Consider the following 12,923-nt stretch of genomic DNA (forward strand, 5'->3'; position numbering starts at 1 on the left):
ATATCCCTTCAAAATAATATACAGAAGCGCCACAAAAAACGAACATTTTACTTTCGTGAAAATTTTAACTCATGATAATGACTAACGGGAGCCTTGAGCTTGTTTCTCTGCAAAGAGACGGTTCCATCTGGGAGTGATGAGAAACAATAACACCTGACGTGTTGCTTATATCCACAGCCTGCTTGGTCTCTACGTGGCAAAGCAGTTTGAAGCTTCATTAGCAGCCGGTCGCCGCATGGGACTCACCTACCGGTCCAGGATAAATCCATTCTCCTGTCTCTTCTCTGGGCCTTTTCCCCTTTGCAAAGAAACTTTCCAAAGACATCTGATCTGTTTCTTACTCATTTTGATGTTTGTGGGCTCAATGTTGGCGCACAAGTAACCAGACTTCCAATGATTCACTTCCTGCTAAAGAGCCCCCTGGTGGCTGAAGAAAAATCAACCACCAGAAAAAACTGAATGCTTTCCGGTATTGTTCAGGGGGCCGGACCAAATGTGGAGGCGGGCCGGGTCCGGCCCGCGGGCCGTAGTTTGGGGACCACTGGTATACAGACTTCATAATCTGTACTCTTTTGGTTGAATGTAGTTTTTATTTCCACTTTGGTTTTATATTGTGTTTAGTTTTTATTCAAGAGCATTTTTTGTTAACAGAGAGAGTCAGTTTTATTTTTGTTTTTGGTTGTTTTATTTTGTTTACCTATTCCAGTGTTGTGTTCTTTTGAAAAACTTTTTGACAGGATGTGCTTGCATTATTATGTCATTACCATTACATCAGTTTAAAATAGTCTTCAAATGATAATTTATCGCAATAATTTTTGAGACAATCACTCAGCAAAATTTGTTACTGTGACAGGCCTAAGTTTTATATCTTTTTCTTTAGAGTAGAAATGCACCACAAACAGTGGTTTATGACAAACTAAAACTTTCCGTAAGACGAAGTAAAAAAATAAAAAATACATCCAAAGTATCTGGACTATTTCTGAGTCATCACATTCAATAAATTTTTCGTACCATAAAGTTAATAAACACGTTTTCACTGAGGCTTTTTAATGTATGTATATTTGAAATCTAAAATTGACATTTGTGACTGTATTCAAAATAGACCAGCAAATATTGCAGTAAGCATATTGTGAGGGAACGCAAAAGTTTTGGGCGGTAACCCAAAACATTTTTTCCCCGTACCATCTAGGGTTCTGTAAGAAGCAGCTTGTAAATTAAAATATATTTGTGTTTACATCACATATGCAATGTGAATCTTGTTTTGTGCATTTGTGAATGTTCAAACTTTTTTAGCTCCATTTTATGGAGCTCCATATATGTTCACCATATTTTCCATACATCTATAAATGTCATGTTCCAAACTAAATATTTAATCCACAAGCTAAATACATTGGAGCTAATATATTTAGGTCAAAGGACCTAAATATATTAGGTCCAATAATATATTTATTATTGGACTTAGTAATAAATATATTATTTATTGGACCTAAATAATTATTTAGCTCCGAATTAATTATTTCCACTAAATATGTAGTTCGGAAATAACTGTGGAAATTCATCATAATTAACAGGATTAAAGACTGGATAAACAAGTGTGTGTAAATAATCAACATGCCGTTTAGTGATAAAATTCCTAAAATAAGTGGACTTTTTAGTAATATTCTAAATTAAATGAATCTGTATTCAAGTAGAAATCATTTTACAATAAATTTAAAACAATGCCACACTTTTGTTTACATTTATTGTCCTTTTTATTGCACATTTATGTAAAAGAATAATACGGTTTATGTGGTAAAATATTGTTTATTTAATTGACTCTGTTCCTAAACAGTAATTGTCCAGGAATATTGGTGTATAATTCAATAAAAGCGCTCCCCTTTTTCACCTAAAGTAAGCTTAAGTAAAGCATTTTAAACACAAATAGTTTCCTTTCATATGATAGCCTCACAGAAAATGTTTCTTTAAAACAAAACAAAGCAGAACATTATAGCGAACATAATACTGCAAACATAACTTATCTCATAGTTCAATGTTGGCTGATTACATCATACAGATGCATACAGACTCTTTGCTGTGCATCAAGAGAATTTAACAAAATATTCAGTTAACTTTTTCAGTCATGATGTAAAAACTCTGCAGAAATGTCCATGAAAACACATCAAGCATCCTCGCAAAATTAAAACGTACCGCTCCAGTGGTTGTAGCAGAAACAAACTGGTGAAAAAAACTAAGTCTACATTCATGCTGTAGAGGCACATGTGGCTTTGGCAACACAAAGAGGCTGAGATCATTTAAACTTTGTCTTTGTCTGAATCTAAGGCACCTTGATTGCTTTCCTGATGTGTTCACAGTTACCACCTTTAATTTTACCATTTCAAGCAAAGTGAATGGGGAAGGAGGAGGGTGGGTGATGAACCAAAATTGATTTATCAATTTAAAAAAAAGCCACCAGGACATAATTCCCTTTATATTTATGATTAGAACAGAAAGACACAGCGTTCATATTCTCCTCAAAACGTTTGGTTTGTTTATAACATTCTAAAACTCAGTTATGGCATCGACTGAAAACAGAGGAAATAGAATCATTACAAAAACAAAATTTAAGTATCAAACTCAATGAAGCCTTCTAGGAACAGCATGGTTGTAAATATAAGAAAAACCCAAAACAAAACAAATTTCCCCAGAGCATAAATGTACAACGATATAAAGAGATTCCAGGTCACCATTTCTCTACTACAGAGGCACATGGTGTGAACTCCACTGTGCTTTTATTTGAATTTCTGGAGCCCTGCCCCCTTGTGATCCTCACATGAGGACTTCCGGTCAACTGAGAAAGAGAGAGATGAGAAGAGAGGAAGAGGTGGTAGGTCCAAGTGTTGTGGAGACAGCCATCTTTACTTCACCTGGGTATAGGGGGAAGGGGAGGAGCTCCTCGCTCTTTTTTACCAGAACCTGGAAAATACAGAATCAATTAACAGAATGTGTTTTTTAATATTACACAGAATATGTTCTTCTACCAGATGGCGCTGTGTCACAAATATGGAGACATTCATTTTTGTAAAGGTTTCAGAGATTGAAAAAAATGAGACCATAATAATTCACTTCAACACTTTTTCCCACATTTAATGTGACAAGTCCTGCCTCCATTTTCAAAAAGACTGTGAACGTTGCATATCGGGCTTCTCCTCTGCTTTGAAATAAGACATGGTAAGTAAAAAGAAGATAAAGTTTCAACGTGAATAGGATTTTATAAATAAATAGAATTTTTTTTCAAACATGTTTGATATTTATTTTTATGGTTATTTAAATGTTTATTATGGTGGCTTGCTCTGACAAAGAGCTTCGGTGTTGCTACAACACGACTGTTGGAATAAAAAAGATGAAGGGGAAGGGCACAATTTGTCAAGTAAATTAAATTCAGTTGTTTAATATAACCTCAATAATATTTGTTCGTAACTTAACATGTTGAAATGTTTAAAAATTGGTTTAGTTTTAAAAGGAATGATAGTTGACGGTTTGTCCCCTGATTTTCGCTGGGTGCAATATGCGCGCGCATCCTCAGCGGGCTTAGGCGACACCACCAGCAGTAATGGACCTTACCACAGGGTCTGCGTTTCATTGGCTAATGCCCATTTGACGTCACTGCACAGCTATAACGTGCCTTACCGTCTCACAAACTCATGCTAATGTACATTGTGGACTACCAGACTGACAAAGTTTTTGCGTCAGGACTCGAAAAAAAATGGTTCTCTGTCAGTGGGGTATCTGTACAGGCGATGTCAGGTATCCTGATCGTATTTGTGGAACTAAAATTCACAAATTTCCAAAATCTGAAACGGAAAGCCTTGCTTGGATCAAAGCTTGTTCACGACCACATTAGCAGGTCAACCGTCGTAGAATCAATAAGAACAAAGTGTCTGCTGGCGTAAGTATTATTGCTTTGCTTTCTTTGCGTTTAGTGAATGAAAAAAATTGTCAATAATAAACACATCCATTATGAAAACCTTTTAGCCAAGTACAGTGTAATGGCAGTACCGATACAGCTTCTACACCTTGAAGCCCGTCTCTTACAGCTTTACGTTAGCTGAACAGATCAATATGCAATGTGTACCGTATCTGACATACATTAAAGATTTTATTTCACCTGAAAAGGCATGCATGTCTTCCCCTTCTCTTATTACCCTCCTTCCTGTCGAACTACTTTCAAATAAAGGCCACTAGAGCCAACAAAACCTTTAAAAAAAAAAAGAAAAAAGTCTGGTTTAGACAGAAAGATTTAAGAATTGTCGGCCGATTCTCCAAACCTCTGTGATCACAGAGCTGATAAAAGTCCAACAGGTTCGATCGGTTCGKGTSTYCAAGGCAGGAGCAACACTAACCGATTCCAGTCACGAACATCCCGATTCCAGAGGATAATCCAGTAAAACCCCCAACATAGCGGGAATTTAGAATAACCAAACACAGATCACTATGTAGAAGCAGTAGTGATAGTTTATGGAGTCATTTTAAGAGATGAAAGATGTAACAAAAAGAAAAGGTGGTGGATAAAAGACGACGGGAGCAGCCGCTCTATTTGCTGCACTATGATTTGGAGGTGAATATGTTTTTTCATAGYTAACATTTTTAACTGAATAAACATAATAATGACCTTTAGATTTAATAATAAACATTTCCACATATCATCTCCGATATCCACCGRACTCAGTTGCGCGATATGTCAGCTGTYTGGGATTCCCCTCTGTTCTTACGTCACCGCGCTTTTTGATTGGCTACCTGTCACATTCAGCAGGTCGTATTCTCGTGGGGTTTTTCCCAGACAAGAAAAACCCCAAAGGTTGCGATAAAAACTCCAAGACAACCCAAATTGGGTATATTCAATATTTAGCGGGAACACCAACACCGCCGCAGCAAAATTTTCCAAGTCTTGACCGGTCCGCGGTAATAAAAAGGTTGGGGACCGCTGTTCTAGTTACTGAAACATTTTAACACTAGCTTATGTTTGCTACAGAAGAAGATGTTGTCCTGCAGCTGCTGCCAGTACTTCTCCCTGCTCTAACTTACACTTTTGGGAGAAGAGTTTCAGACCCATCAACCTGGAAGTTCAGAAGGCGTCATTGATATCCAGCCTGTAAGTCAACATTCATCTCTGAATTATGCTCAAATTGTTTAAATAAGTGCATCACATTCAGTAGTGAGGTTTTGTGTCAAACTACAATCAGTCAGAAATTAGTTTTTGAGAATGTGGCTCTTTACCTTTAAATTCACTAAAGGCCTGTTTTTGTGTCTTCTCTCCCTTGTTCTCAACAAAGATCTTCTGTATGGGCAAGAAGAGGAAGGAGCGGCCATTTTCTCAACAAAATGGATTTTCTCCCTTAAGGTATTGAAGCTCAAGAGATGTTTTCTAAACTGTTTTTAACATTAAACTTTTTAACACAAGCTTATGTTTGCCAGACAGACAAGATTATGTAGCCCTGGAGCTGCTGCCAGTACTCCTCCCTACTTACACATTTGGGAGAAGAGTTTCAGACCCATCAACCTGGACGTTCAGAAGGTTTCATTGATATCCAGCCTGTAAGTCAACATTCATCTCTGAATAATGCTCAAATTGTTTACTGCAGGACTTAAAGAGCTCCGGCCGGGGGCCAGATTTCCGGCTTTTTACCATACGGTCCGCCTCAACCAAACTGTAGTCTACGGGCTTTAAGAGCTCCGTCTGGGGGCCAGACTTTCAAGCAAAGCGAGCATTGGACCAAACTAAACTGTAGATAATAGACAAAGATGTCTGCCAATCAAAGCTCTAGCTCCCGTGTTCTTGACCAATGATTGTAAAACGGTTTGTAGAAAAAAAGCGCGTGCGTTCGGTTCGGCGATTAAATCAAATGCGATATAAAGAAGATGGAGTTTGTCTCATCCGGTAAAGAAACACGTTTACCTGAAAAAGGAATTAAAAACAAGTAGCGCTGGGCATCGCTAGAGGAAAGGGGACAGGAAGTTGGCGGAAATTTTTCCAAAAGGGGGGCGCTGGGATTCCTTTGGGGGGCGTTTGGTCGAAGGTAAACTTTACACCTTACAATCACAACAATACCAGTTTAGACTTTGAGCAACTTGTTAAAACTGTATTTCGTAACATTAAATCATGCCTGGCTGCAACTGTATCGATGGCAGCTCTCCTTCTATTCAGTGTTTGTAGCTTCTTGGCGCAGCTCCGCTCCTGCTAGTAGTAGCTTGACCGCATCAGGTTACACTGGCTGATGACGTTGCTGAGATTCACTTTGTCTGGTGTCTGATTTTCTAATATTTTATGTTTTATTGAGGATTTTGTACATATTTTTTGGCAGTTCTGTGATCATGTCAAAGCAGCAACTTATATTAAAAAGTGCTTTATTGTCTGTCTGGATGCTGCCCGCTTCCATGTAAGGACAATAAAAAAATCGCTCTTATAAACATGTAATTGGTAAAATCACAATACCCTGACTTTGTATCCCTCTGAAAAGTGAACCCATTTAAGTAAAGAAATCCCTCCATGGGTGATGCCTTGATAGAGAGCGTTCATTTTATAGCGTTAACACCGGAGCTGTAAGTGGTCCGGTATGAAACGGGTGTGATAGAACAACGGTACCACAGCACTTTTAAATTTCAATATTCAAAATACCAAAATTGTTTCTGTTGTTTTAAAAGGTTTATGTCAGTCTGCCTTTTCCCCATCGATACGTTTCCCAACCGCCCTGCACCTTAGGGGGTTAAAAAAAAGAAAAATGACGCGCACATTGCGCAAAACTCTGAAACAGGAGAAACGGGACATAAAACGGAGCGACAAACTAGATGTGAATTATGGCATAAAAACAGAATCCGACGCTGAACAGTGAAAATCAACACATGATGTGAAACATATGATGATTAGGCGGCGCAGCAGGTGATGAGTGAAGATTACTGATGGTCAATAAACGATAAAATAAATCTAGCAACAGGAAAGAAACTAAAGTGGATATAGCAATAAACCAAGAGAAGACAATACTAATCATAGGAAACTAAATGGAAATGAATGAAGAACAAAATGCAAGAATAAACTAAGAAACTAAAGTAAATACAGAGGAATAAACTTGTATGGCAAGACATTTTGAGCAATACTTAATACAGAGGACTGTATGGCAAGAATAAACAGACACTATTTYCAGATAAAAGGTAAAATAATATTGTTGAAGTGCCATGGGTTTGTTGAGACCATATCTATTACTGAGAATAAATATATACTACAGACCATAACAGTAAATAACTTGTCACTTATTTATGTTTTTAATTAGATGTTATATTTATTTCTTCAATATTATTTTTTATGTCGGTGTTAATGTCATAAGGCTGATGACTCAATGACGGTTTCAATTTGACTAATTAGGATTTTATTAAGAACCAGATTTGTTCTTTGTAATTTCTTCTCTTTCCATCAGGTTGGGACAAACCTGGTGGCACATCTACAAAATGTGACAACCCGTATGTCCTCATGCAGGGAGACAGGCAAAAATGCTAAAGTGTCATTAAAAATGCTCCTTGTTTAATGGCTGAAAATTTTACTTGTAATTTGCTTCAAACAGACTTTTTCCATGAAATGTTTTCTAATGTGTAGTAACAGATACTTCTGGAGTTGTAGCCAAATGAGTTGAAGTGATTTAACTATATACTTTTGAAACAACTTACTTATGTTTTGTGACTTTTGTAAATGAAATCTGCTGGCTCTATATGTATCACGTGGAAATAAAAAAAGCTTTAAATTCATATGGTTTTTAATCCTGTTTTTATATAGTGAAATTTAAAATAAATCTTTTTTAATTTTAACCCAACTATAGTGGTACAATAATAACCCTTATGTTTTGTTATGAGTTTCAACCCAATTTTGGGTCAATTTAACCCAACGTTTGGTTAGTTGCCATGATCCAATGTGCTGGATCAAACCCTCAACCCAACCCAGTTGAGTTAAAACAACCCAGCATTGGGTCTGTCCATATATGACCCAGCGCTGGGTTATGAATTGGGTTATTTTTAACCCAGCAATTTTTACTGTGTAGGAAGAAAATTTTAAAAAATCCTGGATGAATAAATGTACAAACCCTTAAAGTAATATTTTGATTCCGTTTCAGTAGTTGGTCTTTTTGAGTCCACACCTTACATCAGTTGTAGTGGGATTGGAACAAAGTGAAAGCAATGTGGAATGACCATAGGGTGGCAATTTGTAAAATCAGTGACAGGACAACACATGTTGAGAAATGTTGAGCAGAAATCACCAAACCTCTGTACTAAAGACTGCTTTCAAAAACAAGTAAAAAGGTTACATGCGTTTCTGCTGCTATGAAACTAAAGAATCCAAAAAGTGTTGCTGTTAAAAACTTAAATACTATTTTGTACCCAACATTTCTCAAAAATGTATGTGAAAACATACAAAGATATTTTGGACAATGAGAAGTTTTGATTTTGAGTTTCCGGTCATATTTGTCTGGAAGCACCTCTTCTATGAATATGATCTCTATTTAGTTAGCTATGGTGTACCTCAAGGTAAAATGCTGGAAACGTCTTGTTTTCACGGTCTATGTTGCCCCTGAGGTCAATTTTTGCACACTATAACTTCTTTTCACTGCTTTGCAGATAACTTGCAGATTTACCTGCCCTTAAAAACACGGAAAGACTTGTGCTGTTAGCTCACTGTCTTGAAGATGTTTAATAGTGAATGTCTAATACTTTTTACCTAAATGAAAACAAAACAGACATCATCATCATTAAGTAAGATAATTAAAGTGCATTGGGTCCTTTATCGTCTTATTGCAAAAAAAATGTTTGGAACAGTCTGATATATTCGACATTATAAATTTGACATAGGAAGTGTTCAAATACTTTGTGAAAAACAAAAACAAAAAATATGTTTTTCGCGTTGTGTTGGTCACCTTTGCTCTCCGTCTTAGAGATCTTACTGGGGTAGGTTTTCTGCGAGGGCACATAAGGGTCGGGTGGAGGAAAGTCCGAAATGGGATGAAAGGTGAATCTGTACTCAAAGTCATCTGTTGAAGGAAAGAAAGCAGAGAAATGATCACAATTAGACTGGATGATCTGACATGACGCAAAACAAATGAAGCTGAACCAGTTTGTGTAAAGGTGCTGTGAATGGAATCAACTCTCTGCTATTTTAAGCAGAACCTTTTTTCCCCCATTGCCTTCCAAAATGAAGCCACCTCTGTGGTTGATTGACGAAAGACAATTGAATTGGAGGTCAGGGGGTTTTCTGCCTTAAATGAAGCATGTGGTAAAAACAACAATGAGGGCAACAGGAATCAGTCTGAAAAATGCTCTAATGGACTTTTTTTAATCAGGCTTTCATAACGTGTACAGGGTCTTACAAAAGTATTCATGCCCTAAGGGTTCTGTCCATATTTTCTTACGGTTCAGCAACTAACCCTCGTCTATCTTATCAGGACTTTAAATGAAATACCAACTCAAAAAAGTAGCTTGTAATTGTGAAATGGAAGTATGCATGCTTTTTAAAGTTTTTTGGTAAATAAGAAAAGGGTAATGTGCATTGGATATGTGACATAATATGAACAGATTCTGTGGTATCAGGAGTATTACACTGGAGTTATTCAACTTAACTCTTCAATTTATGTTGCTCATTTTAATTTTTCAGTCTTTCTCCAAACTAAAGTTAGCACATTGACAGGTTTACAGACCTTGCATTTGGTTGTGGTGAGAGTTTTGGAAGCCATTCCCCATCGGTGGTGGAGGTGGTAGTCCCCCAACGGGCCGGTCCGGTGGCAGGGGGGGCCTACCGCCAGGGCCGCCACGAGAAGGCTCCGGGCCCGGCCGACTGACGGGCGGGGCAGCTTGGGTTGCTCTTACGCTGCCTCCGCCCATGCTGCGACCTGAAGGAGGCGGTGGAGGAAGAGGACCTTTGGATGAAGAATGAATTTTATTCATTAAACATTAACAATTTTCTACAATATTTCTTATCTATTGTTTGAAAAGAAATGATCTATTATTTATGTAACCAAGTGACGTCTGGTGGGTTACCTGTGCGTGGTGACGACTGGTTTCTTCCAACAGATGGCGGTCTCTCGTTTGGAGGAGGAGGGAGGGGTCCTGATCGACCAGAAGGGGTTGCTGGAGTGTGACTGCAGGAGATTAAAAAGAAAAAAAGCATCCATTTTGATAATTTTTTCTTCAAGGAGCAGTATTATGCATTTCCAGGCATACCGTGACATTTTATAGCACAATGAAGTAACTATGTTAACTTGAGTTGTTATAAAAATGCCGTATATATCAAATATGACTTAAAAGAAATTTGACTACAATATTTAACACCTTGAAATTGGGTCACTGTGTCTTTAATAACTCCTGCTCTTTCTGAAGTGCCATCTTCAGGAAATCATCTCAACATGGCTCCTCTATTAAACCTTTAACATTTTTACCAGCATTGCTCTGAGAAGTAGCTCAGCAGTTCCAGCAGGTTAGGTTTATTGCAGCTGGCTAGTCTGAAGGAGCTGAGTGGGGGAGGGGTTGCGTCTTTAAGGCAGGGTTAGGTCCACTAAGGGGTTTTGCAGATGAATGGTTGCAAAAATCATAGCATGATGCAAAGCTCAAAAAAATTTATTTTACATGATACTGCCCCTTAAATACGAAACAAGCAAAATAAATTATTTTTAATTTCTGGGATTATGACTTGCATATCCAATTTTTACAAGAAGTCCAACTACTTTGTTTAAATTATTGTATGCTTAGTTTATTATTGAGAAGGTAAAGAAGACTGATATAATTTTCAACTGTTTTAGAAATTTCTTTCTGCAAGTAATTCTGACCCTATTTGGCCCATGTGACAAAAAGTTGGACACAACTGTGCTGTAATAGTTTTTGTTTTAAATTAAATTTAAAAATACTTCATTAATCCCAAAGGGAAATTATATGTTGTTGTAATATGACTGTGGGGTGACTGTGGCTCTGTGGGTAGAGTAGTCGTCTTGTGATCGAAAGGTTGTAGGTTCGATTCCAGCTTCCTCCTGCCACATGTTGATGTGTCCCTGGGCAAGGCACTCAACCCCAAATTGCCTACCAATCTGACTAAAGACATTTTGTTCTCCCAAGACACTCGTGAAGAGGATGTTCAGGGTTGTCCATAATTTTTTGATCCTATGAAGAATCCTTCTTTGCATAATCATCTCCAGAAGTTCCACAGTTGTCCCAGAACAGAACCAGCCTTTTTTAATCAGGCTGTTTAGCCTTTTTAGGTTCCTGGGTCTGATGCTGCCACCCCAACATCTCTCTCCTCTATGCTATCCACAATGCCTCCTTTTCAACTCCTCCGTGATTCCTGGAGTCAGCTGTGGTATTATTTCAGCTTTTCCAATGTTGACGAGCAACATTGGAAGAGCAACATTGGAAAACAAATACTGTCCAAAAAAGGCCATTTTCCTCCAAAAAGACAGGAAGGAATGTTTGAAAAAGAGAAAAATCTCAATGAGAGTACTGAGCTGCTCCAACTTGCTGCCACCCTCAAGCGGCGCAATTCTAGAATTGTTGATTTTTTTATTTTAATGGATGTTTGGAGCCAAAGTTGAACAATAAATTTAATTTGTTGATCCAGTTCTAAGCATTTTCATCAACTATTTTCCCAAATCTTACCTGTTGAGGGAACTGTTCCTCTGGGGCAGGCGGGGTGTGTTTTGGTCCTCTCCTCCTCCCTGGCCAGGCGGGATTGGAGGCGGGCCCGGTCGTCCTGGAGGCAGAGGGGGCACCCCACTGCTGGCCGGGGAGCGACCCGTTGAGGAAGGTGAGGCAGAAGGTTTGGAGTTGATGGACGGCGGAGGAGGGGGCATGTCGCGGGGCATTGACGGTCGGTGACCTCCTACAGGAGTCGGCGGTGGCGGCGGCCGGTCATCAGGAAGTGGAGGCCTCCCTCCTGGAGCTGGAGGTAACGGAGGTCGGCTGCTATTTGAAGGAGGAGGAGGGGGCGGAGAGAAGCTCGACCGAGGCCCACCGGAGGAGCCCCCTGGCGGGGGAGGGGGGAGAAGAGACCCATGCCTCCCTGGTGGAACACTGGGCGGCACGGGGGAGCTGGCGTGACTGGGCCTGGGTCCTCCGGGTAGTGATGGCGGAGAGGGCCCCCCACGAGACGGGAGGCTCTGGGGTGGTCTGGGGGTGTTGGGTACTGGAGGAGGCGGTCCACCTGGAGTGTCCTGTCTGGAAGAGAAATTAGGACGGCCCTTTGGGAGATCAGGGGCGCCGCCACGAGGCACAGCGGGGATGCCTGGCAGCTTAGGCGGACCGGATGGACTGCCACCGCCGCCGAAAGGGCTGGATCCACCGGAACGGGAACCCGGAGGAAGAATGGGCCCACGACTGGGTCCTGAGTCTGGGAACGAAAATCAGAAACCTGTTTTTGTCTTTAAACATAATGAGGACCTTTTTCTATCATAGTTTTTGCTCTTCACATCTTTTCTTACCATTGTCTCTGTTTACTGCAGACCTCAGTTTTGGCATCCCTCCTGCAAAGAGGCCTCCTAAACCAGCAGGAGACCCACCACCAAAACCCCCACCACCACCTCCACTTCCTCCTCCACCACCGCTTCCACCTCCTCCACTTCCTCCTTTGGGTTCTGAGAAGAAAGAAAAACTACCTTAATGCATGATATTAGTGTTGTCTGTTTCTATAAGGTTCAAACTGGACATATTGGGTAAAAAAAGTGCACTAAAAGCCAACATAAGGAAGCAGTTGGTCATTTGTGCCATGCCATTGGTGATACCTTTGGGCTTTTTCAAATAAAAAGAGAGACATACCGTTTTATGCATCATAAAAGATTGTACAGGGTTTCCTCCAGAAAACCTGCTGTGCCCGGTGGTGGGAGTGTTGGGGTAGTCCACCGCGTTTTTGTATTGAAAAGTGTTCAAAGTTA

At 39.6% G+C, this 12,923-nt stretch overlaps 1 protein-coding gene and 1 long non-coding RNA gene across 6 annotated transcripts in view; one reads left to right on the forward strand and one right to left on the reverse strand.

Annotated features, from left to right (window-relative positions):
• Positions 1–1,741: 1,741 nt before the first annotated feature.
• The window catches only part of wipf1b (WAS/WASL interacting protein family, member 1b), a 59,052-nt gene continuing 47,870 nt past the window's right edge, over positions 1,742–12,923 (reverse strand). For 4 of the 5 annotated variants that reach the window (XM_008429116.2, XM_008429119.1, XM_008429118.1 and 1 more), the window contains 6 exons: positions 12,474–12,626; positions 11,653–12,382; positions 10,048–10,148; positions 9,708–9,926; positions 8,931–9,044; positions 1,742–2,952 (listed from right to left, as the gene is read on the reverse strand). In XM_008429116.2, the coding sequence (XP_008427338.1) occupies positions 2,900–2,952; positions 8,931–9,044; positions 9,708–9,926; positions 10,048–10,148; positions 11,653–12,382; positions 12,474–12,626 (1,370 nt within the window). In that variant the 3' untranslated portion in view covers positions 1,742–2,899. The remainder of the gene's footprint in view (positions 2,953–8,930; positions 9,045–9,707; positions 9,927–10,047; positions 10,149–11,652; positions 12,383–12,473; positions 12,627–12,923) is intronic. The other variant, XM_008429120.2, reaches the window with a different exon arrangement.
• On the forward strand, positions 4,930–7,770 carry LOC103476648 (uncharacterized). Its single transcript, XR_535524.2, has 2 exons — positions 4,930–5,571; positions 7,446–7,770. It is a non-coding gene; the product is annotated as an uncharacterized LOC103476648 (long non-coding RNA).

Source organism: Poecilia reticulata, linkage group LG15, assembly GCF_000633615.1.
Source record: "Poecilia reticulata strain Guanapo linkage group LG15, Guppy_female_1.0+MT, whole genome shotgun sequence".
Classification (NCBI taxonomy): Eukaryota; Metazoa; Chordata; class Actinopteri; order Cyprinodontiformes; family Poeciliidae; genus Poecilia; species Poecilia reticulata.